We start from the raw sequence: 26,279 nt of genomic DNA on the forward strand, positions 1-26,279 counted from the left end.
GACTTACGGATATAATATCGGATTTTTAATTATTTCAGCCTCTTCGTAATTTCTTTCTTGTCATCACAAATCGCTGCTGTGTCCCGGTATGGGCCAAGAGTTTATTTTACTTTCGACATAGTTCAGCAAACAAACACAAACAGGGGGAGTAGTAGTGGTAATAGTAGCTGCAACTCCAGGCCCATCGGGATGTGAACCCAGTGGACTGCAGACCAGAGATGCCTTCTTTTTCACAACCCACTGGCCTCCAATCGAGGGATAAGGAGGGAGCTGAGGGACGTTTGTATACCCAAGCATTAGAACCACACTCTAATTTTGGTGCCACCACGTGAAAGCGTCCCTCTCCAGCCCTTCACACGGAGTAAAAATATATACAAACACAAATATATACATAACCCTGCGTAGGTGACGTGACGACAGAAATGTTGGGGACGAGATGGACGATGAACAAAAGCCAGGAAAAGGGATATAAAATATTTAGCTGACAGTCTGACTTCATGATTACCTAATAAATACCTGAACACTTGACCAAGAATAACTACGGATGAAGGTCACAGTCTGTAATGGAGGATTGGTAGAGGAGGACAGGAAAAAGGAGGACGTAGAAGTTGTTAGGAAATGGGAAAAATGGAAAGTGAGGGATAGCAAAGTATATGAAAAAGAAAAGTGTTAGAAGACCTTAATACACCGGAGATAAAGAGAACAGAGTGAACAAAATGAAGGAGTGAAGTTAAGTATGGTTACTTACACACTAAAAAAGAAAAAGAAAAAGAACAGAATATGAAAACAGGATAAAAGGAGGATTAAAAGGGAGTCACTGGAAAATAATGAAGTACAGCAGAGGAACGACAGTCAGGTGGGCAGACAGACAGACAGGTAGACAGAGCGATGAAAATTTGACAATAGAATGTATAACCAGTGAAAATTATAGTATATGCAACGTGTATTCACAATTTTACAGTTGTGCCCTGCTCGGCTATTCATGACTGAGCTGTGTGTGTGTGTGTGTGTGTGTGTGTGTTTATGCGCATGCGCGCGCGAAAATGTGGGTGTGAATGTTTCGCGGCTTGTGCATAAATATACTGTAGAGCTTATATTTTATTTATATATATATATTTATATATATATATATATATATATATATATATATATATATATATACTATATATGCTTTTAACCGCTTAAATCAGACAAAAGTGTCCTCGTGACACATCAAGACGTTTTTATTCGTCTTCAGGGAGAGATGTTGTACTGGAAGAGAATATGAAGGCTGTATTTTCAAACTCGATAGTCCCTCTCCAAATAAAGAAAGTTGTGTGATGTAGAAAGAAATAATACAGAAGAGTAAAAAGGCTAATGTAAAAATGGATCTGTTTTAACAAGAACTTGTGTGCATATTAATAAACGCAGACGTATACCGGCATTGCATTTGGCTAATTGTGCGTAAATGTATTTGCACTTTCCTGCATGACTAACAGCACGTGGATGTGGGTGTGATTGCATGAATTTGTTGATTCAGAGTAAAAGTAGCTACATGAGAATACATGCACTTTTGTGAATATAGCTGTGTGTGTTTATTTAAAGTGTTATGCAATACTACATTCACCAGTGGAAGAAGACTCGTAAGTTAGAGGTATTTTTATATGAAACACACACACACACACACACACACACACACACACACACATGTAGAGACAGGTAGATAGTTAAGTAGATAGATAGGGAGATAGATTTATTTATCCATTTATTTATAATGAGTATAGGAACGTGTCGTGTGTGTGTGTGTGTGTGTGTGTGTGTGTGTGTGTGTGTGTGTGTGTGTGTGTGTGTGTGTCAGTCGTCCTGCCTTTGTATGTTCATGATTGCCTAAAGGAATTTCAGTACTACAGTCACAAAAAGCAGTTGAAATTCTAAATATGCAAGTTAGAATGTGTTCATTTTGTGTATCATAATGTGCCGCATAATATAAGTGTGGCCTGTTATTATGTGGATGGTTATGTGCATGCTTCCTTTTGTGGAGTGGAGGGGCTAGTGTGTGTGTGTGTGTGTGTGTGTGTGTGTGTGTGCTTGCGTGCGAGTTAGGGCCGGAGAAGCCTCATACATCACGTCGAACCTCACAGAAGGACACATTTCACAAGTCGGAGACAGAATAATTAAGACTCTCCTCACGAGAGCTGTGCTGAGGTGTGGAGGAGGCCAGACTGAGCCAGAAGAGGGGCAGGACGAAGGGGAGAGAGAGAGAGAGAGAGATTCATAGAAGAGCTGATACAAAAGGTAGGATAAGTTGAGTATAGAACTAAAGCAAACCAACAAAAATTATTAAAGAAAGGAGAAACTAGTCCGTAGGGTGAGAAAGAGAGATGTTCTGTACAGTATTGGGATTAAGGATGTATTGGCAGATAGACTTATAGATAGATAGACAGGCAGGGAAAATCATCTGTGTAATAATGACAGGATGACACAGAGTAGCCGGAGTAGCCGGTCAATAGGGCTCAGATAGAAGGAGAAGAGACTGAAGACAGAAGGAATATCAGTCGGGCAAAGATAGGAAGGTTTAGAATATTGATGAGAGAATGAAAAGGAATACGAATACAAGAAAGAAACAGCGAAATGGGGATAGGATAATGGAAAGGCGCAAAAGGTAAAATTGTGAAGAGGAGACGGATGAAGATGACGCAACCAAAGTAAAAACGTAAGTAGGAATAAACAGAGCGCAAAAAGAGATCATCATCGTCGTCGTCGTCATTAATCCGCACCAGGAAGAAGGGATGAAGTAGGATGCATAATAAAGTTAAAGAGACAGGGTATACAGAAAAGGTATAGAAGATATGTGGGCAGGGAGTGAGCAGAAACGAAGGAAGAATGAATGGGGGGAGGGATGAGGAGAGGGCGAGGAAGAGTAGTGTGGAGGGGTGGGGGAGTGGAAGAAATAGAAGGTGTTTTGTATGAATGTAAAATCAAGGAAACGAGTGTTATATTTACGAGAAGATGACCCCCTCAAAAGAGAGAGAGAGAGACCTGATTCATGGGTTCTGTACTCCGCAACTCTCGCATGTTTGTCCCACCTTTTTCATTTGTTTATTCTTATTTACTGCCTCCTTTTTCTCCTATACTTCATCTTGGGTTCTATGTTCTTTCGCGAAGTTTTATTTTCATTGAGCTACACCCGGAAATCTAATCATCCAAGGCGCCAGGTAGGATGATGGTCATGTGCTTCGAGAATCGGTTCGAACCCCAACGAGACAAGATATTTTTCTCTTATCTAATACAACCAGGGGCGTAGGTCCATCACACACCCTTAACCCATTCCCTCTGATGACGTATTCGATGACGCATTGTTTCAGTACATTCTTGCTACCCCAGTAAGTTTTATTCGTTTTGAAAGAATATATAGCAGTGAAAAGGATATTAAAAACCATGCCTAACACCTGTAGTTCGAGAATCTCTCCCAAGGAGAAGAGAGAGAGAGAGAGAGAGGAATACAGTACGTCCTGAGTATATGGTGTTAAATATTCTGGACTCCATAACCTAGTGTCTGGCCCATATGCTTCTCAAGGGACAAAATTGAACCAGGTGTTACCGCGTTTATCATTTACTGTGGAGAGAGAACCGTACCCAGGCAATGGGCGATATCTCTTCCCTTTCCCAGGCTTGTTTATTTTTCATGGTGTCTCATACTTGAAGACTTCCTCATTTCCATACCCATATTGCCCTCAGTCCTTATTCCCATTGGTTTCCCTCTCAATTTCTTGGGTATTTGCTGTTATTCAGTTTCCCTATAATGAAATAAAATAGTAATAAAAATAATAATAGAAATAATAAAAATCATAAAAGTACCATAACACCCAGTACCTGATGCTCTTCCCTCCCACCTCATATTAACCTAGATGTCAATTTCCTCCTATGATTACTGTTGTCAATAAAGATAAACAGGAGTTGATATAACCCAGCCTCTCATTACCTTACATACAAGTAATTATCCTCATCATTAGTCCTCAAAATAGATATATAAAATAACATGTGCATTGATATAATTTCTTTCCCTCATGTTAATATTACCAGAAGTGCAATTGTTTAGCTGATATATAATTGCTCCTCGATATAAAGATAATATAACTCTCAGGTCTTGAAACATAACACTCAGGCCTTGAAGCAACACTTGGGCATTGAAACATAACACTCAGGCATTAAAACATAACACTTAGGCATTGACACTTAACACTCAGGCATTGAAACATAACACTAGGGCATTGAAACAACACCCAGGCATTGAAACATAACATTAGGGCATTGACGCTGAACACTCAAGCATTGAAACATAACATTCGGCCATCGAAACATAACACTCAGGCATTGAAACACAACACCCAATCGTTGATGTATCCCCCATATCCATCCCTCTACCTCTTATTTACACTGATTCAGTTTCGTTTTCATTAGTTACCCCTCACAAAAATAAAAGAACACCCAGGATTTGATTCTCTCTCTCTCTCTCTCTCTCTCTCTCTCTCTCTCTCTCTCTCTCTCTCTCTCTCTCTCTCTCACACACACACACACACACACACACACACACACAGGTCCCCACCGTCACGTAACAAGTCATAGCGTTTTTATGGACACGACACACTGGAATTTGCATAGCTTACGTAATCACAGACAAGCATTCCACTATTTATATCCTGATAAATGATTGCTTTCTGTTCTTTTTGCACCTCTCAGTGATGTCAGTTACTTTTTTTTATTGACATCCTTTCAGATTCCGTCTTCATTTTTGGCTTATGATCAAAGTTTCTGTTTTCCCCGTTTCCTTCACCGACCTTGTGGTAATTTTTGGATTTAGAAATTGCTCACTCACTTGGCGGAAATGTATATAATGAGCGTAATTTGGTTATTAAGGGGTTGATTCCGCTCCCTCACACCCACTGAGACAAAAACTCAGTTACAATCAGATTTTGGCGATTTCTTTTCCTCTGGGTCCCCCTTAAAGGCCTTCTCATTCATTCAGACCCAGCTCACTTCAGATCTGGGTTCGTATTCTCGTCGGGTAAGGATGCTCCGTAGCACCTCTTCTTTAGCGATTTATTTTTGGATACGACTGGTTAATATCCTTTTGTACGTCCTTTATGAAAAGTATGGAAATGTTTTAAGGATTTGTAAAACAGTGTATAGGACTGCAAGGTTTAATAAGCAAAATAATGAGCATAGGAAAAGATGTTAGGGAGCTTCCTTAACCGATGAGAATGCGCGCCATGGTTGCATCCATTTAGGTCAGCTTCGATCTCAAGTAATATCAGATTCATTTCGGCATATTGAGAAAGCTTCAATCTGTTTCAAAGCCAGGAAATTTAATTCAGAAGTAAATAAGCCAGTTTAGGTCTTTTCAGGTTAGTTCAAGACCTTCAGATTGAGAAAAGTCAGTATGGCAGGGTATGTTAACACTCTGTCCTGTTGGTGCAATGGTTTTTGAGGTGTTGATTCACGTCCCTCACGACTGAGTGGGATGGGTGAGTAGGCGTGATGGGCTGGGGTGTTACTGGGTGGCGGGGCACGACTGGGTAAGTGTACTCTATGAAATGGGCAGTATACAGTAGGCCGGCTGATAATCAAGCGGTATTATATCACGTCAAAGTACAAGTGGGTAGGGTGGTTGGAAGGAATGTGAAGGATAGGCTGGCATGGTGATAAGTGAGGGGACATTCTGAGTGAAGTATACCCTGTGATGATGGATGCTGTACATAGACCAGGAAGGTGCAGAACAAAAATTGGAGAGTGAAAAAATAATGCATGGGGGTAGCTGAAGAAAAAGTGCGCGGGATGAGTTAGGGTTAGAGCGACTTCCAGTATATTTCACTCTGCGAAAACTGTCGTTGCAAACTGTCCATTGTAGGTGTGGCGACGGTTTAATCCAAGGGTTTTCTCCGAGCAGAAGAAAAACAACAATAAGAAGGTAAGCACACGACATTCACATATACTGTACCTGACACCCGACAACACAGGTAATGAAGACGCAAAGGGTTGGGGAACTTAAAAAGACCTTCGCCCAGTACATCATGCTGCCCCCTCCTCCAGGTACCGCCAGGCATTATTTTCTTTCCAGGGTTACGACTGTTTGCACATCTACTCGACGGAGATTTATGCAGACAGAATAGATTACCTTAAAGAAAAATACTCCCAAGTTGAACCCTGACTTGGTAGATGAAGACATGCGAGGACGTAGGGGATACGGAGCGGGTAATGGGCGTAGTAATGGATGTGGTAACGGTTGTGGTAATAGTTGGGGCTACAGGAGCAGGTAATGGATGTGGTAGAATGTCGTAATGGGTCTGGTAATGGATGGTATTGGTGTGGCTTCAAGGGAGGGTAATGGGAGTGGTAGTTATTGGTGGGACTGCAGGACTGGGTAATGGAAGTGGTAATGGGTGGAGCAATAGGAGTGGGTAATGGGGGTGGTAATGGTAGAGCTACAGGAGCGGATGAGCGGATAATGGGTTTGGTAATGGGTGGGGCTACCAGAGAGAATAATTGGTATAGTAATAAGTGGTAATTGGTGAGGTAATGGATGTGGTAATTGCCTCCTTCTGAGAGACTCGTGGGTTTATGTCAGGCTTTGGGTTACAGTGTTTACTGAGGTCTCCATCGTCCACTCGTTTCTCTCTCTCTCTCTCTCTCTCTCTCTCTCTCTCGTGTTTAATGTTTTTTTTGTGTGTATGCTCTTTTTTTTGTTTGTTTTTATATCATAACTCAGAGGTTCAAGGTCATTTTCGCTGTTTTTCATCCCGCCACCACCCACCTGCCCCAACACCGCCTCGTTCGCACCGCAAATTACGTTACCACCGCCCGGAAACTGGACTTGCTGCTGACAGACTGCTGGAAATGCTGGATGCGGGTAGGAGTAAGTGAAAATGCCAGAGATAATTTGGGAAATCTAACATAAATCTGGTATCCGCCCGTGAGTAAAGTAGAGGAGACGCGACATATAATCTTCAGTAGCCCTTTTACAACAAGAGCGCTCACCCTGGCTGAACTAAATAATCTGGCGATAACAAGAATAAAGCAGACTGTCATCGTGGTGAAGGAATGAAACTGTTGTGTAAGTATTCAAGTGCAGTATTTTTTTTAAAGAGTACAAGCTAGTTAATATTCACAAACAGTGAACATTCGTATAGCCGTATGTAACAATTACCAAAGCAACCCTGAAGGGCGGGGAAATGTTCTGGTAGCGAAACAGCTTACATGGGAACCAGTATCTCATGCGAGGAAAGCACTAGCCGCAATGGTGACGTTATGTTGAGGTAGCGAAACAACTCAGTAGCGAACCAGTATCTCAGCGGGCAGAGCATTAGCCGCGATGGTGGCGTAATATTCAGGTAGCGAAACAACTCATTAGCTTACCAGTATCTCACAGATAGCGAAACACTAGACGGGAAACCTCGCAGTAGCGAAACTTATGGTTGCTCCTGTAGCCTGGCTTTGTATATGGATTGTGGCTAACGTCGAAAACACAGAAAATTGGAAGGGCTTTGTTACATCTTTACTGTATACAGGATGTGTTGCATTGTGTTAATAACGTATAAGAATTTTTCGTGTGAAAATAGCATCTTATTTCGAACACGCAAGCAGTGAGAAAAAGAGGCTATACTTGTTTAACATTAGCTTGGACTAGATTTTCTTCCTTCTCCAGATTATTTCACGTAGCTGAGTGGGAGAACAAGACAATACTACGGCTATGCATCCTCTCCAGACCACTTCTTCATGACAAGCATCATATCCTAGAGTATTAATCTGTTGCTGCACCTCAGCATTAAAGATTAGGCCAAGTTAAAGTGAAAAAAAATCTAGTCCTGTCCGTGACTCCATAGCCGTGTGAATGTGAGGCGAGCTGCGTCATACCTCTTCAGTTTGTTTACTCGAGCCTGCAGATGTAGTTCAATGGGCCTGCTGTTCCCGTATCACATTCGAGCTGGTCTGTCCCTGGTTGGAGTGTTGGCCTAATGCGTTATCAAGAGCTGAGCATATGATCTTATGTAAAGCACACGGTTGTTGTTATACTGTACGCATTTTGTATTATGTATTTGATATGCACAACGTTTAAAGACACATGTATTTATATGTATTTCGCGGCTTGTGTATTGGACTTGTATTGGATATTATAATCCCTGGTATAACTAACAGTTACGTAAGTCCTTGTCATGTATGAAAAACATTGCAATATAGTTCGAAATCTTGTTCAGTCCAAGATACCGGTCAGTCATTGTAAATAGTTTATCATTCAATCATTATTATTTAAATAGCCGTGAATATATCGAATCCTCATTTGAACATTATTTCACAGAAATGAGCAATTTGAGATCGACGATAACAAAGAAAGGACAATAACGGGAACTTTCGATTATCTCAGAACATGACATTGTTGCAGCCTGCGTTATGTAGTTCAACATAACTTCATTCCTTGTTCCTGGCATCAGTAAATCAACGTATTTCTAGTACAACACCGTATTTTCAGTGCATCGGTCATTCTATAAATTTCATTTTATTGCGGCTGGAGTTATGTGTACAGTATCTCATGAAGTGTGGGTTTGTCAAACTTTTTCAGTATGTTGTTGTAATAACAGTGTTTCCAGTTCAGGGCACAGGAAATGATCTGTGAACTGATTTAGCGTCCGTTGCTTATTGATCCTGGGACATAATAAATATCTGATTCATATTACAGTATTTCGTCCTTTCTGAATATTGAGATAAATCAGATTATCCGTAAATGCTCTTTATACTGGACATGTAGCACATGCACTTGCACAGAATATTGGCTAGCTCATGCTGCACTTATCGTCAGTCGCGTTTTCTTGCTCGATTTCTTGCTTTTGGCTTTTCTTTCTTGTCCTGTTTAATTGTGGTAGACATTTCACCCATCAGAATTAACTGATTCCATCCAAACATGAACACATGACCAGCCTATGACCTAGTTGTCTCAGCGAAGTTTTGGTTGCTAGGCAGCAACTACTGGTTGCCTAGCAACGGCCGAAAAAAAAAAAATCGTATTTTTCACATTTTGCGCTGTAGAAGCATTACTAATGGGCGTAGAAAGCTCTGACTCCTTTAGGCATAATCTTAAGGTCATTCCCTATCGAAAGCGTACGATCATCTTTCTCTCTCTCCTCTAGTTTTCGAGTGGCAACCCTTTAAAAATTGACCTCAGCGTCTCTGGCAACCAGTACCGGTTTTCAGAAATGCACCCCTGGTTCCCCAACGGCTTGATGGAATTGAATGAAGGTTTGCATGCTAATAGACATTGGCTAGTACTACAACTTTCTATCGTACACCTATGTGCTACTTTGACCAGGACATGAGTCAAGGGTCATCAAATGCAAAAAAGTTGAAAATGGCTAAAATCACGACTGTGCTCGCGCGTAATGCTAAAGCGTCAAAGGTTATTAAACCAGGGCCATGATTCTTGGGTGCAGTGTTGCACTGGAGTACCTCCATATTAAAATGACAGTGTCAAAACTCATTTCCAGTCGCTGGCAGCGCCACCTAGAAGTTGTACCCTTGGTGGGCCACACTGGAAGTTTCAGGATCCATGGCTCCACAGTGGCTGGATGAAATCGAATGAAACTTTCAATGCTAGTAAAGGTTAATGAGTACTGCAACTGTGCTTTGTACATGCAGACCTATATCCTCCAGGTCACGGGTCAGATGTCATCAACTGCAGAAAATATGAAAAGCTCTAAAATTATGACCATGATTGCACGAAATGCTAAGGCTCTGAAGATTATTAAGCCAGGGCCACGATTCTTGGGTGGAATGTAGTCCTTCAGCACTGCCATACAGGAGTGACTATATATATATATATATATATATATATATATATATATATATATATATATATTTAAAATGCTGTAGTGCTTGAGTAGACGTACTTGTGTTGTTAGAGACATATCCTCAGATATGTTACAAATATATGTATTGGTGCTCCCATAGGAAACGTTCCCCCACCCTTCTCGCTTGGTCAGTTCTGTGGCACGTCAGGAAAACGAAAAAAAAAAAAAAATGCCTACATTAAAATAATGACCATGACTGTGCTTTGAAAATATGCATTTCATTGTCAAATTCCAGTGTTATCAAATGGCCCTGCGAAGATGCTACAGGTTCAGTGAGTTGAGCGGCTAAGGGACATTGTTTATTAGTAACATAAATTGTGTACGTAAAGCAGTGAGTTTTGTACTACTTTCTTACATAGCTCTTTTCCCTTCTGCAGCTGCCCTAGTTGTATACCATTTCACATTTTACATTATTCTCTCTCTCCTTCATTTACCCCTTCCTTCCTGACACCCCATTTCCAACTTAAACACCCCGACCCCGAAGTTATAATGAACGGCATCGAGTCACCAACGATCGCGTTATGCTCCCAAATCGCACCCCATACACGCGTGAACGGGCCAGCTCTCGTTCACTGCCCGCTGCGGTATTGTCATTTCGGAATGTTCCCCTTTCCTTGTCTCCCATTCCCTCTCTCCCTGTGCCTTCCCCCCTCCCTCTCTCTGTCTGCCTACCCCCTCTTTTGTTCTCCCCCTACCTTTCCACCTCCCTCTCTCCCTCTACCTACTCCCCTTCCTCTCTTCCTCTACTTTCTCCCTCCTTCTCTCCCTCTACCCTTCCTCTCACTCTCATCCTTCCCATAATTCCACCATGCCTTTCCTTCCCCTCCCCAAACCCTCTCATATCTCCCCTTCTCTTTTATCCTCGTCCATCTCCTTATCCCTCCCTTCCCCACCTCTATTTTTATCACCAGCAGTTCTTATTCCTTACCACTTATTTCCCTTTCCTTTACCTTTACTTTATATTCGCTCTTCCCTAGGCCTTTTATCCTCTCCCCATATGCATTCCCCTTTCTTCCTGCGCTTTATGTCTCCTTTTCTAGTCAGTCTTTCTCTATGTTACAATCCCTATACCTTCCCTCGTCTTCTCCCTCTCTTTTCTTGTTTACTATACCGCTCATGTTCGCGTCCTTATATTTCTTTCTCCATGCCTCCCTTTCCCCTACTCCTTTTCCCTTACCCTCTTCCCGTAATTCCTTTGTTCTCCACCCCTTTAGTTCTCCCTCTCCTCCCCTCCCATTATATCTCCCTCTTCACCCTTTATATTTCCTTCCCCTCTCCCTTATCCAGCAAACACATACCATTCCTTTTTCCCACTCCCCCTTATCTCCCTCTAACACTTCCCCTCCCTTTCCCCACTCCCTTTTATCTCCCTTTCTCCTACCCCTTTAGCCTTTTAGCACACACCTTCCCGTTCCTGTCTCTCTCCTAACGCCTATTTTTTCCCCTATTTCCTTCCCTCCACTTTACTCCCCCCCCCTCTCTTTCTCTCTCCATCGCATCCCTTTGTCCTCCATTTCCCCTGGTCCCCTCTATATCCCTCTATGCCTCTTAGCTGATAACCCCCTCTTTCCTTCCTCCCTCTTATCTCCTCGTCTCCCTACACTTTCCCCTTCTTATTCCCCTTCTTATAGAACATGACCCTCGTTTTCCTTTCCTCTTTTTCCCCCTTCCCTTCGTACCATAACCTCTATATCCTTCATCTTATTGCTGTTACCTATTTACCTTTGCCCTGCGTTTTACCCCTTATCTCCTCTCTTCCTCCTATATCCCCTTCTTCCCTCATCTCCCCCTTATCCGCACTTCGGCCGCTTCTCTTTCCTTCCCCCTTCCTCTCCTTATGCTCCATACTCCGCCACCCATCTCTCTCTTCCTCTCCTTCTTCCATCCCTGCTTTTCCCTTTCCTCTTTCCCTCCCCTCCCTTCTCTCCCCTCCCCTCCCCTCCCTTTATTTTATGCAATGACCAACAGTTACTCGTTAAAGAATGCCATGTAATTTTTCAACTGGACAGGATTTTCGCTTATTAATACCGCGATTATTAGCGTGTTATGAGGCTTGCCTTTTTTGTGACACTCAGGGGAAAATTATTGAGGGCGAAATTATTTGCTGTTGAAAAGCCTGTTCCCTTTTTTTCACTTCTGTAATTTTTTTTTTAAATCCCTTCTCGGCCCCCTCCATTTTTTATTTTATTCTTTATTCCTTCTTTTACATCCTTTCCTTTCCTTTCCTTTCTTTGATACCTTTGTCTCTCTTCCCTTTCCTTCTCTTCTGCCCCTGTTCTTATTTCCCTTCCTTTCCCCTCTTTTCTTTTATATCCATGTTTCTCTTTCTTTCCCTTCTCTTCCCCTCTTCCTCTCCCCTCGCCAGTATTCTCCTTTATTGCCTCTCCTCTGCATTTACGTCTTTTTTTTGCCCCCTCGCGTTTTAACCTTCTTCTTTCTTCTCTTTTATCCGTTTTTCTGTCTCCCGCCGCTCACCCTCTCTGTTACTCATGTTCCCGTCATTCATTATCAACACTGCCTTAACCTCAAATCATTTTTCCCCTCTGTTTCTCTGGAGCTTAGCATTTTATCTTTCTTCCCTTTTTCTTTGCTCTTTCCATTCTTCTTATAACCACGTATTTATTTCTCTCCTTCCTCTTCCCCTGTTCCTCTCTCCTCTTTTCTTCCCTGTCCATTTTTTTTTTTTGTCTTCGCTCTGTGTCTGTCTCCTCTTCTTTATCCTCTCTGTTTTTTCATCACTTCGTTCTACATTAATTCTATTCTTTCTTCCTTCCCCCCTTTCCCACTATCCTTATTCCTGTGTTCCTTTCCTTATGTTTCCCTTTTCCACTTCTTTTTTCTTCCTTTCGTGTCTGTCCTCTTTTCTCCTCCTCTTCATCCCTTCTCTCTTCTCGTAGATCTACCTTTCTATCCCTCTTTGTAAACCCATTACCTTTCCTCTCCCTCCTCTTTTCTGTCGTTCTTCCCTTCCTTTCTCTATCTTTCCCTCTTTTCCTCTTCTTTCTCTTCCCTCCTGTGCTCCATCCCTTGTACATCTACTTCTTCTTTTTCTCTCCCTCTTCTGAATCCTTTACCTCACATCTTCATTGATATATTTTTTCCTTTTTCCTTCTTCGTTTATCTTTTCCTCTCTTGCTGTTCTTCTTATTCCTTCTTGATAAACCCCTTACCTTTCATCTCCCCCTCAGTCTCTCCTTTCATGGTCTTCTTCTGCCCTTTATTCATTTTTCTTACCCCTTTCATTCACTCCCCTCGTGTGTGTGTTTTCTCTGTTCCCTTCGTTTTTTCATCACTTTACATTTTATCATCCACAATAATTTCTCTCATGCTTTCTTCTCCTCGTTCTCTGTCTTATCTCTCTTCCTTTCCCTCATCTGTTCCCTCCTCTGCACCCATCTCCTCTGTTCCCTCCCTCTTTTAAACACACGAGGTTTCATGTTTCTACTCTTCTTAATTCCTTCCATGTTTCTTGTATTCCCCTTCTCCCCATCTTTCCCTTCATCCTCTTCTTTTCCCCTATCCTCACCATCTTTCCCTTCATCCTCTTCTTTTCCCCTATCCTCACCATCTTTCCCTTCATCCTCTTCTTTTCCCCTATCCTCACCATCTTTCCCTTCATCCTCTTCTTTTCCCCTATCCTCACCATCTTTCCCTTCATCCTTTTCTTTTCCCCTATCCTCACCATCTTTCCCTTCATCCTCTTCCTCTCCCCCATCTCCCCCTTACCTTTTCATTCTTTTACTCTTTTCAGCTGCTTAACTCTCATCTCGCTCCTGTTTTTCCTTGTTTTTTTCCTTTTCCCTTTCTTTTCTTATATATCTCACTTCTTTCCTTCCCATTTCCATTTTCTCCTCCTCTACACCTGTCTACTCTGTTCTCTCCCTGTGTTGAGCCCCTTTCGTGTTCCTCTCTCTCTCTCTTCCTCCTTCCTTCTTCTTATATTCTCCCTCTTTTACCATAATTATTCTGTTTCCTCCCCGTCTCCTGTACTACTTACATCCTCTCCTGTTTCCGCTTACCTTTCGCCTTCCATCTCACTTCTTTCTTCTTTCCCCATTTTCTTTTTCACTTCTGTCTTTTGATTTTCCCTCCTAAGTCGCCTTCTCGTTTCCCCCACCTTTTTCATGGTCTTCCTGCTATATCTTATTTACCCACTTCTCGCTCGTCTCCTCTCGTCTCATCTTCTCTCCTCTCCTCTCTGCTATCCTTTTTCGTCTCCCACCCTTCCTCCTAACTTGCACTCACTCATCTCACCTCCCTTCCGCCTTCCATTTCCTCCAGTCTTCCTTTCCCTCTTCTCTTCTTCTTGCTCATCCCTTCCCTCTCTTCTCTTCCACCCCCTTCTCTCTTCGCTTCTTCAAATCTCCTTGCCTCTTCCCCTTTCTCCCCGCGTGATTTCGCCCCCCTCTTCCTTTCTCCACTAACCCATCCGTCCCTCTCTCTCTCTCTCTCCCTCCCCCCTCTTTTCCCGTCTTTCTCTCCCCTTCCTCTTCCCCTTCGCCACTATAGTCTCTCCTGTTCTCCTTCGTCTATTCTCCTCTCCTCTCTTCCCCTCTTTCGACCTCAGTTTCCTTAGTTACCCTTTCTCCACACACCTACCCCTCTTTCCCCTTTCGCCATGTCTGTCTTCTCATTCCGCCATTGTCTCATCGTCTACTCTTCTCTTCCCTCCTCCTATCCCTCCCCTCTCCCACTCTTCTATCCCCTCTTGCCCCTCCCTTCCTCCCTTCTTCCCCTCCGTCTCGTCTATCCCTCATTTCGCTCTCCTCTTTTACCCCTCTTCTTCACTCCCCCTTCCCCCTTTCTTTCCCTCCCCTCTCCACTTCTCTTCTCCTTTCTCCCTAATTCCTCTTCCCTACTTTCCTTCACTTTCCATTTCTCTCCGCCCCTGTCTATTCCCAACCTTTTTCCTCTTTCACTCCCTTCGTCCCTTCTCCCTCCCCTCTTCCTCTCACTCTCCCCTCCTCTCTTACCCCGGTTCCCCACTGCATTTTCTCCTCTATTTTCCGTCATGCCTCTCCTGCACACGTAATGCATTTGCTGTGGAAATAGTCAGACTCGTTTCTCCTGTAAAAGTTCGCTCTTGGTTTAGCTGCTGCTGCCTGACGATATCATTTATATTTCATTTCTGCTACAACCAGTGGGTTATATGAATCTTTGGATAGATTTTCAAATGAGGGGGGGTTGAAGGGGTAGATGCAAACTTCATTAACCTCTTCACTATTGGGATTTTCTGAACCAGTGATTCCCAACCTTTTATTTTATTTTTATTTTTATTTTTTAAATCTGTGACTCCCCGGACAAAATGCGATAACCTATGTGGCTCTCATCTACATCGTCCGTCGGAGAAGCAAGCAGCCCCCTGTCGCTTACATGTTCCAGTGTGTAGGTAACTTGAGTAATTTATAGAAGGACGTAATGCATACACGAGAAACAACACACAAGAATTTAAATGTAAGAAAAACAATGGCAAGGTTAGTATTTCATTTTTGCCACTAATGTGGGTATCATTGGTTAAGTCACAGCAAACGCACAGCAGGGGTTGTATTCTACTCGGAACCGATTGCGTTAAGTAGATATTCAGCGTCTATGAAAGCTTTGCAGAAACAGGTAGACGAGAACAGTTCATGAAATAAAAACGCAGAGTCTCCGTCATGCACCAAGAAGTATATATATTTCACAATATTTTCCTCTTTTTCGTAATAGATGTTACTTTAGTACGTTGTTATTTTTAGATGCTGGGGTACCTCGAAGGGTAATCGTGTCGCTCTCTTCATTAGTATTTTACACAAGGTGCTTATTTCTAGGAAAGCTCCATTATCGCGCTTCACTTTGACACAGTCCCATGTGATCCCGCACCTGTCTTGTAGTTATGTACGCGTTTTTAGGACTACATGTTTGTATATTTCTAAACGTCTAGATATTACGAGAATAATTACTCCCTTCGGATAATTTTATACAGCTTAGGAAAGGCCCCTTCCATTGTAAAGGATAACAACCACAGCAGAACATATGCAGCCCTAGTCTACAACAGGAGAGACAATGCAACCAAGATTCTCCCTGCAAATTCATATAATAATTACTTTTAAAAAGATGTCTCTAACAATAACATAGGTTGCCGCAGAATCGTTTTCTGTAGCAGTGCTTTCGTCAGAACATTGTCATCATCATCGTCATCATTCCTCTGGAGACAAACTGTGCCTTGCCCACCCACAGCGACCAGCGAAGTGAAAGAAATAAAGGCCTCTGAGAACCCATTAACCTGTTTTAGAAAGGTTAGTCTTTTCTGTTTATCTCTGCTACCTTCAGACGAGCACAATAAACCAATGAAAGGATTGTTGTTCTCTTTAGCGAGGAGATTAAAGCAGGTTGTATCTGTTCGAAGAGCCCCTCCTAAGCTAAATTAGGTCCTCAGACAATTGCAAGAATAAATTATAAGACATCATTATACTGAAAGGGTTGGTAGGTTTATTTTTATTTATAGTTTAATCTTGCCTCTTGCTGCCTCCAGGTTATTTTTATTCCATTTACGAGAGTTTTCGTGTTCATAAAGTTGAAGAGACATTAATTTTACAGATGAAATAATTAGCTGTCTGTCTATGTGTCTGTCTATCTATCTATATTAAGTCCAATATGTAAGTAAGAGGAGGTAAATGTGAGTTCATTTGATCATTAATGAAAGTAAAAAAAATATTGGATTCGCCGTACGTATAACCTGAACAATGATGTTTTGATTCTGCAATATTTATTCATTTCAGAAAAAAAGATATGCAAAAAAAAAAAAAAAAAATTAATGTTGCAATCTGAATTAAATACTGCAGTAATAAATGAATAAACCTAACGTTCAGTCACTGTTAGCTTCATATTAACGCATTAACTATGATTTATGGAATATTATTAATGCGTCCAGGCTCCCATATTCACTCGCATCTGATTAAAAAAAACGTTTAACTAGAATAGAATGCTAGAGTTGTCCCGACCATGAGGTGTGAGGTGACGGTAATGGTACATGTATTAAGAATCTCATGCTCCCACACTCGGTCCCAGCTAAATAACATCGCCTAGCGTTAGCTGGAATAGAATACTAGAGTTGTCCCGACCATGTGGGGGTTAATGATCCACAACATTATTCACAAGATCCAGATTCACAAAGAAGACTACTTGGGTTTTCTTGTCGATAATATCATTTACTTTTCAAGAGAGAAAGAGGAACATGGGTGTGCTGTGATATCTTCTATGTGTAGCCTTCCTGCAGTACAAATTATTTACGATTTTCTCTTAAAACTATACTCCCTTCACTTTGCGACCTAAAACTCTGTCTTGAAAGCCGAGGTGTAGCAGCAGAATAACACTAGAATATGATGCTACTCATGAAGGAGTGCTGTGGAAAGGATATTGAACCGTAGTGTTGTCATATTCCACCGTTGAGGTACCAGCATAAAAACATCGGCTCCTACACGTATCATTCTGAAACATGGACGAAGCGTTGTGATGTATGGGGTACCTTGTGGACGAAACATTGTGATGCGGTACTTTGTGGACGAAACATTGTGATATACGGGGTACCTGTTGACTATAAGTGCAGATATTGTGGGTTACTTAGGCTACTTGGTATTCAGGAGGACTCGAACTCGCATAAAAAGTGACATACTGAGTGCTGTATTTTTGAGGCGCCAGATTAATATATTCATGTGTGTGTGTAGAACACTCTAGTTTTCACAGCGATCGAACGCCACGAGTGTGATGATTTTTTGCTTAACTGTATGCTTTGTTGGTAAACGTTCGTGAATAAGCTGCAAAAGGGTGGGTTTCTGGACCAAGCTGAGGTGAAAAAACTGTACTTCTTTTTTGGGTGAATATCTGGACGAAGTTTAGGTGAAAAACTATAATTCTTTTTTGCTTGAACACCTGGGTCAAGTATAGATGGAAAAACTTAATACTTTTGCGGATAAATAACTGGACCAAGTTCTGGTGGAAAAAAAAATAATAAAACTTTTTCTTGTGAATATCAGGCCCATGTTAAGGTGAAAAACTTAAAACTTTTTCGGGTGACTATCTGGATCGTGTTAAGGTGAAAAAACTGTAATACCTTTTTTTGTTTTGAGGGGAAACATAAGAAACATGGTTAGATTTTGCACACTTCTTGCTCATCCTGCGAGAAGATATCATAGTTGCAACTGGGAATAGGTCTTAAATCTCTGTAAAGCTGGGCAGAGGTGGCTTTGGGACTAGAACATCCAAGTCGGAGTGAAGGCTTTCGGCCCCCAAAGGTGACTGTAGATTGGTATGTTTTGTAATACCACCAAGGCAAGTAGGTCTGTCGTCTTTTAGCTCCCAGAATATAACTTCATTTTTTAGTTCATTCTTGCTGTCTCTTCACGAGTTTATTTTGCTTAGGATAGGCTTTTCGATGTGGAAGAGATAGTTACAGCCTTCATGACCTTTTCTTTACAGAGGAGGTGTGTGTGTGTGTGTGTGTGTGTGTGTGGTGTGTGTGTGTGTGTGTGTGTGTGTGTGTGTGTGTGTGTGTGTGTGTGTGTGTGTGATCCCATGACCTCCTCCTTGATTACCTCACATGATACTGTGCGGTAGATAGCGTAATTTATTTTTCATTATCTAACTCCCAGTGTCTCAGTTACACAGAGAGTAGGCCAGCATGCTCTCCAGTACAAATTTCTCTAACTATCTTCACCAAACTACATGCACAGTACACACTACACTTCCTATTCAAAATTCACCAAAAATGGCGTCGATTCACCCAGCCTCGGAGTCCCCAGGGGGGGGGACCATAAATGCCCCCGCCATCTGCCCCTCTCCTGGTGACGACTCGAGGTGCCTGGAACCACTGTCTGACTCTCTTCTTCTTCATTTCTGCAACATTCGCGGCCTTTCATCTAACTTTCGCTCTGTTGAGCACCGCCTCTCCTCCTCTAAACCTCACCTTCTTTTTCTAACGGAGACTCAGCTGTCTGAGGCAACTGACAGCAAACCCTTTTCTGTATCCTCCTACTTTCTCTATACTCATTTCAAAGCCAAAGGTGGCTGTTGTGTATACATACGCAACGACTTATCTTGCTCTCGTGTTCCTGAACTTGATTCTTCTGAATTCTCCACACTCTGGCTTCGGCTTTCCTGTCATTCTCTGACTAAATATATCTGTGCTGTTTACTTATCCCCTAATTCTACTGACTATCAAAAATTCTTTGACTATCTTACTTCTACGATGGAACAGATTCTGTCCATTTCTCCTTTCTCTGAACTTTCCATTCTTGGAGATTTCAATGTTCACCACCACCTTTGGCTCTCCTCTCCTTTCACGGATCCACCTGGTGAACAAACTTACATCTTTTCTATCCTTAATGACCTAGAGCAGCTTGAACAGCACCCTACCCGTATCCCTGACCGCCTTGGAGAGAGCTCCAACATACTTGACCTCTTCCTCACAACTAATCCTTCTGCTTACTCTGTTAATCTTTTCTCTCCGTTGGGCTCCTCCGATCACAACCTTATTACCTTAACCTGTCCTATCACTCCGGTACGGCCTGTGGACCCTCCAGGGAAACGTCGTCTGTGGCATTTTGGAGCTGCGGACTGGGAGGCCCTCAGGCAGTACTTCTTTGATTTTCCCTGGAATGATTATTGCTTCCATGGCCGTGAGCCATCTGAGTGTGCCTTGCGCATTACGGAGGTTATTCTCTCGGGCATGGAAGCATACATTCCATTCTCATATCCTTTGACTAACGCAAGAAAGCCTTGGTTTAATCACGCTTGTTCTAATGCTGTCCGCAACAAGGAGAAGGCCTACAAAAGGTACCGGAGCCAACCCACCCCTGAATCACATCATCTTTACGTTTCTGCCCGGAATCGTGCTAAGTCTGTTCTTTGCTCTACTAAAAATAATTTCATCCATACTAAATGCTCTCAACTCTCCAACTCGAATTCTTCCCGCTCCTTCTGGCACCTTGCCAAAAATCTTTCTAACAACTTTACCTCATCATCCTTCCCTCCTCTTTTCTACTCTGATGGTTCTGTAGCTATTTCTTCTACTGATAAAGCAGATCTCTTCGCACAGACTTTCTCCTCCAATTCCACATTAGACGATTCCGGTGCTGTTCCTCCATCACTTCCTCCCTCTGACTTCCTCATAGCTGACATTAAAATTTCTTCAGTTGATGCATTTTCTGCCATCACTGGCCTCAGTACTAACAAGGCATATGGGCCTGATGGGGTCCCTCCTGTTGTTTTCAAGAACTGTGCTTCTGTGCTTACACCCTGCCTAGGCAAACTATTTCGCCTTTGTCTGTCAACTTGTACCTTTCCTACTTGCTGGAAGTTTGCTCTCATTCAGCCTGTCCCAAAGAAGGGTGACCACTCCCAACCCTCCAACTATCGTCCAATTGCTTTAACGTCCTGTATTTCAAAAGTTTTCGAGTCAATTCTTAATAGAAAAATTTTAAGGCATCTTTCCTATCACAACCTTCTTTCCGATCGTCAGTATGGGTTCCGTCAGGGACGCTCCACTGGCGATCTTCTCACCTACCTTTCAGACTCCTGGTCATCCTCCTTTCGGGACTTTGGCGAAAGCTTTGCCATTGCACTTGATATCTCAAAGGCTTTCGATCGAGTCTGGCATAAATCTTTAATTTCCAAACTGCCCTCTTACGGTTTCTATCCTTCTATCTGTGCCTTCATCGCTAGCTTCCTTTCTGGTCGTTCTATAGCCGCTGTTGTAGACGGCCATCGTTCTTCTCCTAGATCTATCAACAGTGGTGTTCCTCAGGGCTCTGTCCTATCACCAACTCTCTTCCTTTTATTCATCAATGATCTTCTAAGCTATACATCTAACCCTATCCACTCATACGCTGATGACTCCACCTTTCACCTTTCCATTCGGTTCCCGCAACGCCCATCTCAACAGTTACTTCAAGAAACAAGGGATGAGGCTGTGGCACACCTAGTGTCTGACTTGGCTAATATCTCTGACTGGGGTAAAAATAATATGGTTGTCTTTAATGCATCTAAGACTCAGTTCTTACACCTATCAACCTGACAAAATCTTCCACAGGTATACCCACTAATGTTTAATAATATTCAACTTAATCCTGCATCATCCTTGAACATGCTTGGGGTTTCATTTACTCGGGACTTATCTTGGAAAGATCATATTACATCTCTTGTAAAATCTGCTTCCAAGAGATCGGGTGTGCTAAGCCGACTCCACTCTTTCTTTACCCCTGCACAATTGTTGACTCTATACAGGGGTTTTATCCGCCCCTGTGTGGAGTACAACTCTCATGTGTGGGGAGGCTCCCCACATACAGCTCTTCTCAATAGGGTGGAGTCAAAGGCTTTTCGTCTCATTAACTCTCCTCCTCTTACTGACTCCCTTCAACCTCTGTCTCTTCGCCGCACTGTTGCATCTTTATCTCTTTTCTATCGCTACTTTAATGGTCACTGCTCCTCAGAACTGTCTGCTTGCATTCCTCCACCTCTACGACGGGCGCGTAGCACCCGTCTGGCAGCAAACTCTCATCCCTTTTCTGTCCAACTCTCTAATGCAAGAGTTAACCGTTACTCCCAGTCTTTCATTTATGCAACAGGTCAGCTCTGGAACTGTCTCCCTCTGTCCGTATTTCCAGCTGCCTATGATCTCCAGTCTTTCAAACGCAGTGTGTCCAGGCATCTCAAAATGATCGGATCTTGAATTTGGCTCTCTATTGTATTTTGTTTTTCTCTTGGAGGGAACTGTTACTGCGGGCTCATGGCCTTTGGTTCCTTCTTCCTCGCATTAAAAAAAAAAAAAAATCACTTCCTTGGTGCTGTGAGATAGGAAAAGGGTACTACTCTTTTCTTTCTGTATTTTCACTGACCTTTCCTTGTGCTGTGAGAACGAATCATCCAATACGCTTACTTTCTTTCCACTATAGTCATCCTTCCTCCGATTCTTTTTAAATATATACAGCATATTAACCTTTCCATAGCCTTTTCAGATATTAACTAACCTCTCGTTATGGTTTCATAGGCGAATGATTATCCTATATGCATATTTTCTCGCTGCTAGTGATTCTTCTCTCTCTCTCTCTCTCTCTCTCTCTCTCTCTCTCTCTTTTCTTATAACCAGTTAGATAATTTGTCTTCAAAAGTATGGGAGGAAAGAATCTCTCTCTCTCTCTCTCTCTCTCTCTCTCTCTCTCTCTCTCTCTTCTTATAACCAGTTAGATAATTTGTCTTCAAAAGTATGGGAGGAAAGAAAATGTGAGATTTTATTTTTTTGGCATTTCCTATATTATCATGACTTTCAGTTTTACCTTTGCCACTGCCAGGCCATTATATTAAACTTGGGAGAGTATGTAAATAGCACAGAGGTAAATGAAGGCTGTATCTAACCCTTAGTGTTCTGATAGTCCATCATAAGCTGAATTAAAGCGTCTGACGAGGGTAAAAATAAAGCATACAATCCGTCCTTTGGCTGAACGAATTGAGGTCTTTGTTGCCTTGTGTTCTTATTTGTGGCAGAAAAATCAACACACATTTCTTCGCATTTCTCTTTCCTGCTCCTCCCCCGTGGCCTTCCCGTGGTACTGCGTGGAAGGTGAGGTGTATGAGTATTTTCACATCTTAAAGTTTTAGCCGTAAAGATAAAAATAAAAACCTAACTCGGCTTTTTTTCGCTTTTCTCGATGACTTCCTTATCAAACATAATTTATTGTGCAATTCCCACCTCAAAAGAGTCTTATTTAGTCTTTTTCTTTTTAGGCATAGGAGTAAGCACACAGTTATTTCATTTCCTGCCCCATCTGTTTCTGAGCGTGTAAAAAGAGCAAATTATAGAACAGTTTCCTTTCTCACAGTTTATTTTTTTGGCTTTTCTTGATGTGACAGAAGAACCAACGTATCACTTTCTCATTTTCCCTCCCCTGCTGTTTCTACCTGGACCTCCCACGGCGGTGTGTGACGTGAAGTTTGATGATCTTTTTTCCTTACGTTTTCAGAAGCCTTTTTGTAGCAGTAGTAGTAGTAGGAGGAGGAGGAGGAGGAGGAGAAGGAGGAGTGGTAGTAATAATAGTAGTCGTAGTGTTCTTGTTGTGATAGTGATGGTGGTGGTGCTACTGGTATCGTTTTTGTTGATGTGACAGAAATTTCAATGTCCGTGTCCGTCCGTCTGTCAGTTCGCCCCCACCTCTCATTTCTGTGACATACAAATTAACATATAATTTTGTCTCGCCTGTCGTTTCCCCCGGACCTCCCATGGCGGTGTGGGAAGTGAAGTGTGGTCGTTATCTGTTATCCTCGCTCCTTTCTTTTTTACTCTAAGATAATTTTTTTTCTTGTTTTTATTCTTCTCACCCCATTTTATTAGAGAGAACTGTGATGATGATGATGATAGTGGAGGTGACGATGACGATGACGTTAATGATGATGATGATGATGACGTTCGTGATGGTGATGATGATGATGATTGCTCTTTCTGCTTCTTCAGTCCCTCCCATGGTGGTGTAGTACGAACATAGTTTGGTGACCTTTTCTTCCGTATCTTTCTTGTTCTTCTCATCTGCTACGACTGAAGAAACGAACTCTAAGCTTTTCATTTTCCCTTGTACAATTTCCCTCATGGTTTTGTGGATGGGGTAGAGTATGATGCTTTTGTTGATGTATTTTTTTTTTTTTTTTTATGACAGGCACTACAATTTTTTTTTTTTTTTTTTTTAATGCTCTTTCGAATTGCTGTGACAGGATTACCATCGTTTCGTACTTTAGCTCTCAAGTGTGTGTGTGTGTGTGTGTGTGTGTGTGTGTGTGTGTGTGTGTGTGTGTCTTTTAATGATACAGTTATTTGTTATTCTCTCTCTTAATCCAATAGAATCAATGAATAATTTGGTTATTTTCCCCTGTACTGTACTTCTTTCGATCCTTGCGTGGTGTGTAAGAATCAGAGTGTGCCTGTGTGTCTTATCTTTTCTTTTTTTTTTTCTTTTCTTTTTTTCATTATGGTTTTGTTGCTGTTCCTTGCTACTTCCATTGAGGTGTTGGTAAATTTTCTTTCTCTCAGCCGCTCCCCCCCGGTCCTCTCTAATGGGGGCTTTATATGAACTGGGGGGCAGAGTTATGGTAATGAAGGGATAATGATGATGATTACGACATTGCTATTTCTGTAGTGACAAAAAAAAAAATCAGCCTGCAGTTTTATTATTTTTCTGCAATTCCCCCCTGCCATCCTGCCGTGGTGGCCCATTTGGAAGTGGGAAGTTGGATGATGATGATGATGATGATAAGGAGGAGGATGAGGAAGAGGCCAGTAATGGTATTGATGTTGCTCATTCTCAAGCGAAAAAAAGAAACTATATATTTCTTCCCTTTTTCTCAGTTCCTCCCGGTCCCCCCATGGTGCTGTGGAAGGGTCAGAGTGTGGCGGGCGCCGTGGGACCGCTGCTGGAGGGGGAGAGGGCGGTGCTCACTTGCTTCAGCTCAGGGGGAAGACCCTCTCCTACCCTCAGCTGGTATCAGGAGGGCCGACTTTTGCCTCTCTTCAGTGCCAATTCCACGCTCGACCCCGTCAGTGGTAAGGCTGGGTGTTGGTGCATTACGGAGAAGTTAGGGTCAGAGTAAATTACGCTGAGCTAAGTTACGTTTAGTATAGGTTACGGCTGTGGTGAGGCTAGGTTTGGGTTGCTTAAGTTGAGCTAAGTTAGGTTAGTTTAGGTTAGGTTTAAAATTAAGCAACGTCGGTGGCAAGGGTAGGTTAGCGCATATTGCAGTCATCCTGTCAAGGTTTCAGAATAAGTTATGTCTGATGCAAAGTTTGGTATGGGTTAATTACGAAGATATTAGATTTTAATAAGATACTTTCATGGTAATCCTAGCTCTGGATAAGATAAGGTGAGCTGATTTAAGTGAGCTGTTAGTTATAGCTAATGTACGTGTCATCATGTGTTAGGTTATGTGTATTAAATCATTATATATTAGTCTGGCAGGTCAAGTTAGTGCCCATAAATAAAGTTAGTCTGGTCGTGTATAATAATATGTCACTTGATGTATTCAAGTATTTCTTGTAATAAGGTGGCTGAAATAAGATTTGTTATATCCTATCAGGTCAGGCACAAGTGTATATGACGTTCCTCCTTCAAGTTAGATAGTTGTGTTAATAATAACTTACAGATTCGGACTAAAGTGTTTGTTACGTCCAAGTTATCCAAGTCAGGATGGTTAATCAAGTTAAATGACTAACGTACGAATCTTGAATCCATAACACTAGTGATTAGTAAAATTCCCCCATGCTAAATTGTGATTAGTTATTCGTACCTTCGCTACTGTAGGGAAGGGTTCTGTGACGAGGATAATAAGTGTGTCAGTATACTAGTATTTCAGTTACTTGGCCATTATTTGAGCGTATCTTGGCCTCTACTTCAGATTCACGGAAGTCTTGCTTATTTGTTAGTCAGAGAGAGAGAGAGATTTATGTACCGGCTTTTTTAAACTGTGTAGTTACTACTTGGTATGCATAGTGTATGCCTGTTTACCTGTACGTTTATTTATAAACAAGCTTGCCTTGACGGTCAGCCTGTTTAAGTCTGGAACTATTGCTGATGCAGGTAAAAGGTACTGTATATTGCAATCAGTGTGTGATATTCCTAAACTAAAGGAAACTGGTCGTATTATATTTAAAAATATTTAAATTTTTTTGGTATGTTTGGGAAACTCTTCTTCCCCCCTCCCTCAGCCTCATCGTTTACTTTCTCTCTGTCCCCTCTCTGGCGTCCCCCTCCCATCACTGCGTTCCCTCTCCCTCTCTCCTGTTCCTCTTCCTTCTTTAATGTACGTCCGTCCCTTTTCCGTACTCTCTCTCTCTGTTACCGTCCTCTCCACACATGCATTCAGCTCATGCCTACATCTATCCACAATTCCACATGTTTCAGTCCTGTTTTTTTTTTCTTTTTTCTTTTTTCTCAGCCTCCATCCCTTTATTTTTCTGCCTCTCTCAGTTACTTTTTGCGCCTACTCCTTTCTTCAGACCTTACTGTGCTGTATCTTTCTCTTTCTCCCCTCTCTTCCTTTGCCAGAACGCTTCCCGTCTCTTCCCTTATCCTCAGCCACCCTTCTCCTGTCTTTAACCTCTCTCCCACCCTCCGGTTCCCTATATCTTGATCTCCTCTCTCATTTTTTTCTTCTTCAGTCACCGCTCTGAGTCCTTTCTAATCTCCTCTCACCTCTGTCCACTTTTCTCACTCCCTTCCTTGCTCCTATCCTCTTTATTCAGTCCCCTTCCCCTCCCTTCCATTTGCCCTGTCACCGTAGTCCCTTCCTACTATACTTGTTTTATCTTTCCCATCTTCCCTTAATAATTCACCCCTTCAAGCCCCACTAACTGTCATATTTCTCAGTCCTTCGGCCCTTCTTTCTTTGATT

General features: G+C 42.1%; 1 protein-coding gene across 1 annotated transcript in view; it reads left to right on the forward strand.

The window, feature by feature from the left end:
* The window catches only part of LOC145404720 (uncharacterized), a 336,793-nt gene that overhangs the window by 267,435 nt on the left and 43,079 nt on the right, over window positions 1–26,279 (forward strand). The window contains exon 4 of the mRNA XM_080276271.1: window positions 24,241–24,435. Within this exon, the coding sequence (XP_080132397.1) occupies window positions 24,241–24,435 (195 nt within the window). The remainder of the gene's footprint in view (window positions 1–24,240; window positions 24,436–26,279) is intronic.

This window comes from Coenobita brevimanus, chromosome 64, assembly GCF_032717465.1.
Source record: "Coenobita brevimanus isolate Jiangsu-jjx chromosome 64, ASM3271746v2, whole genome shotgun sequence".
Taxonomy (NCBI): Eukaryota; Metazoa; Arthropoda; class Malacostraca; order Decapoda; family Coenobitidae; genus Coenobita; species Coenobita brevimanus.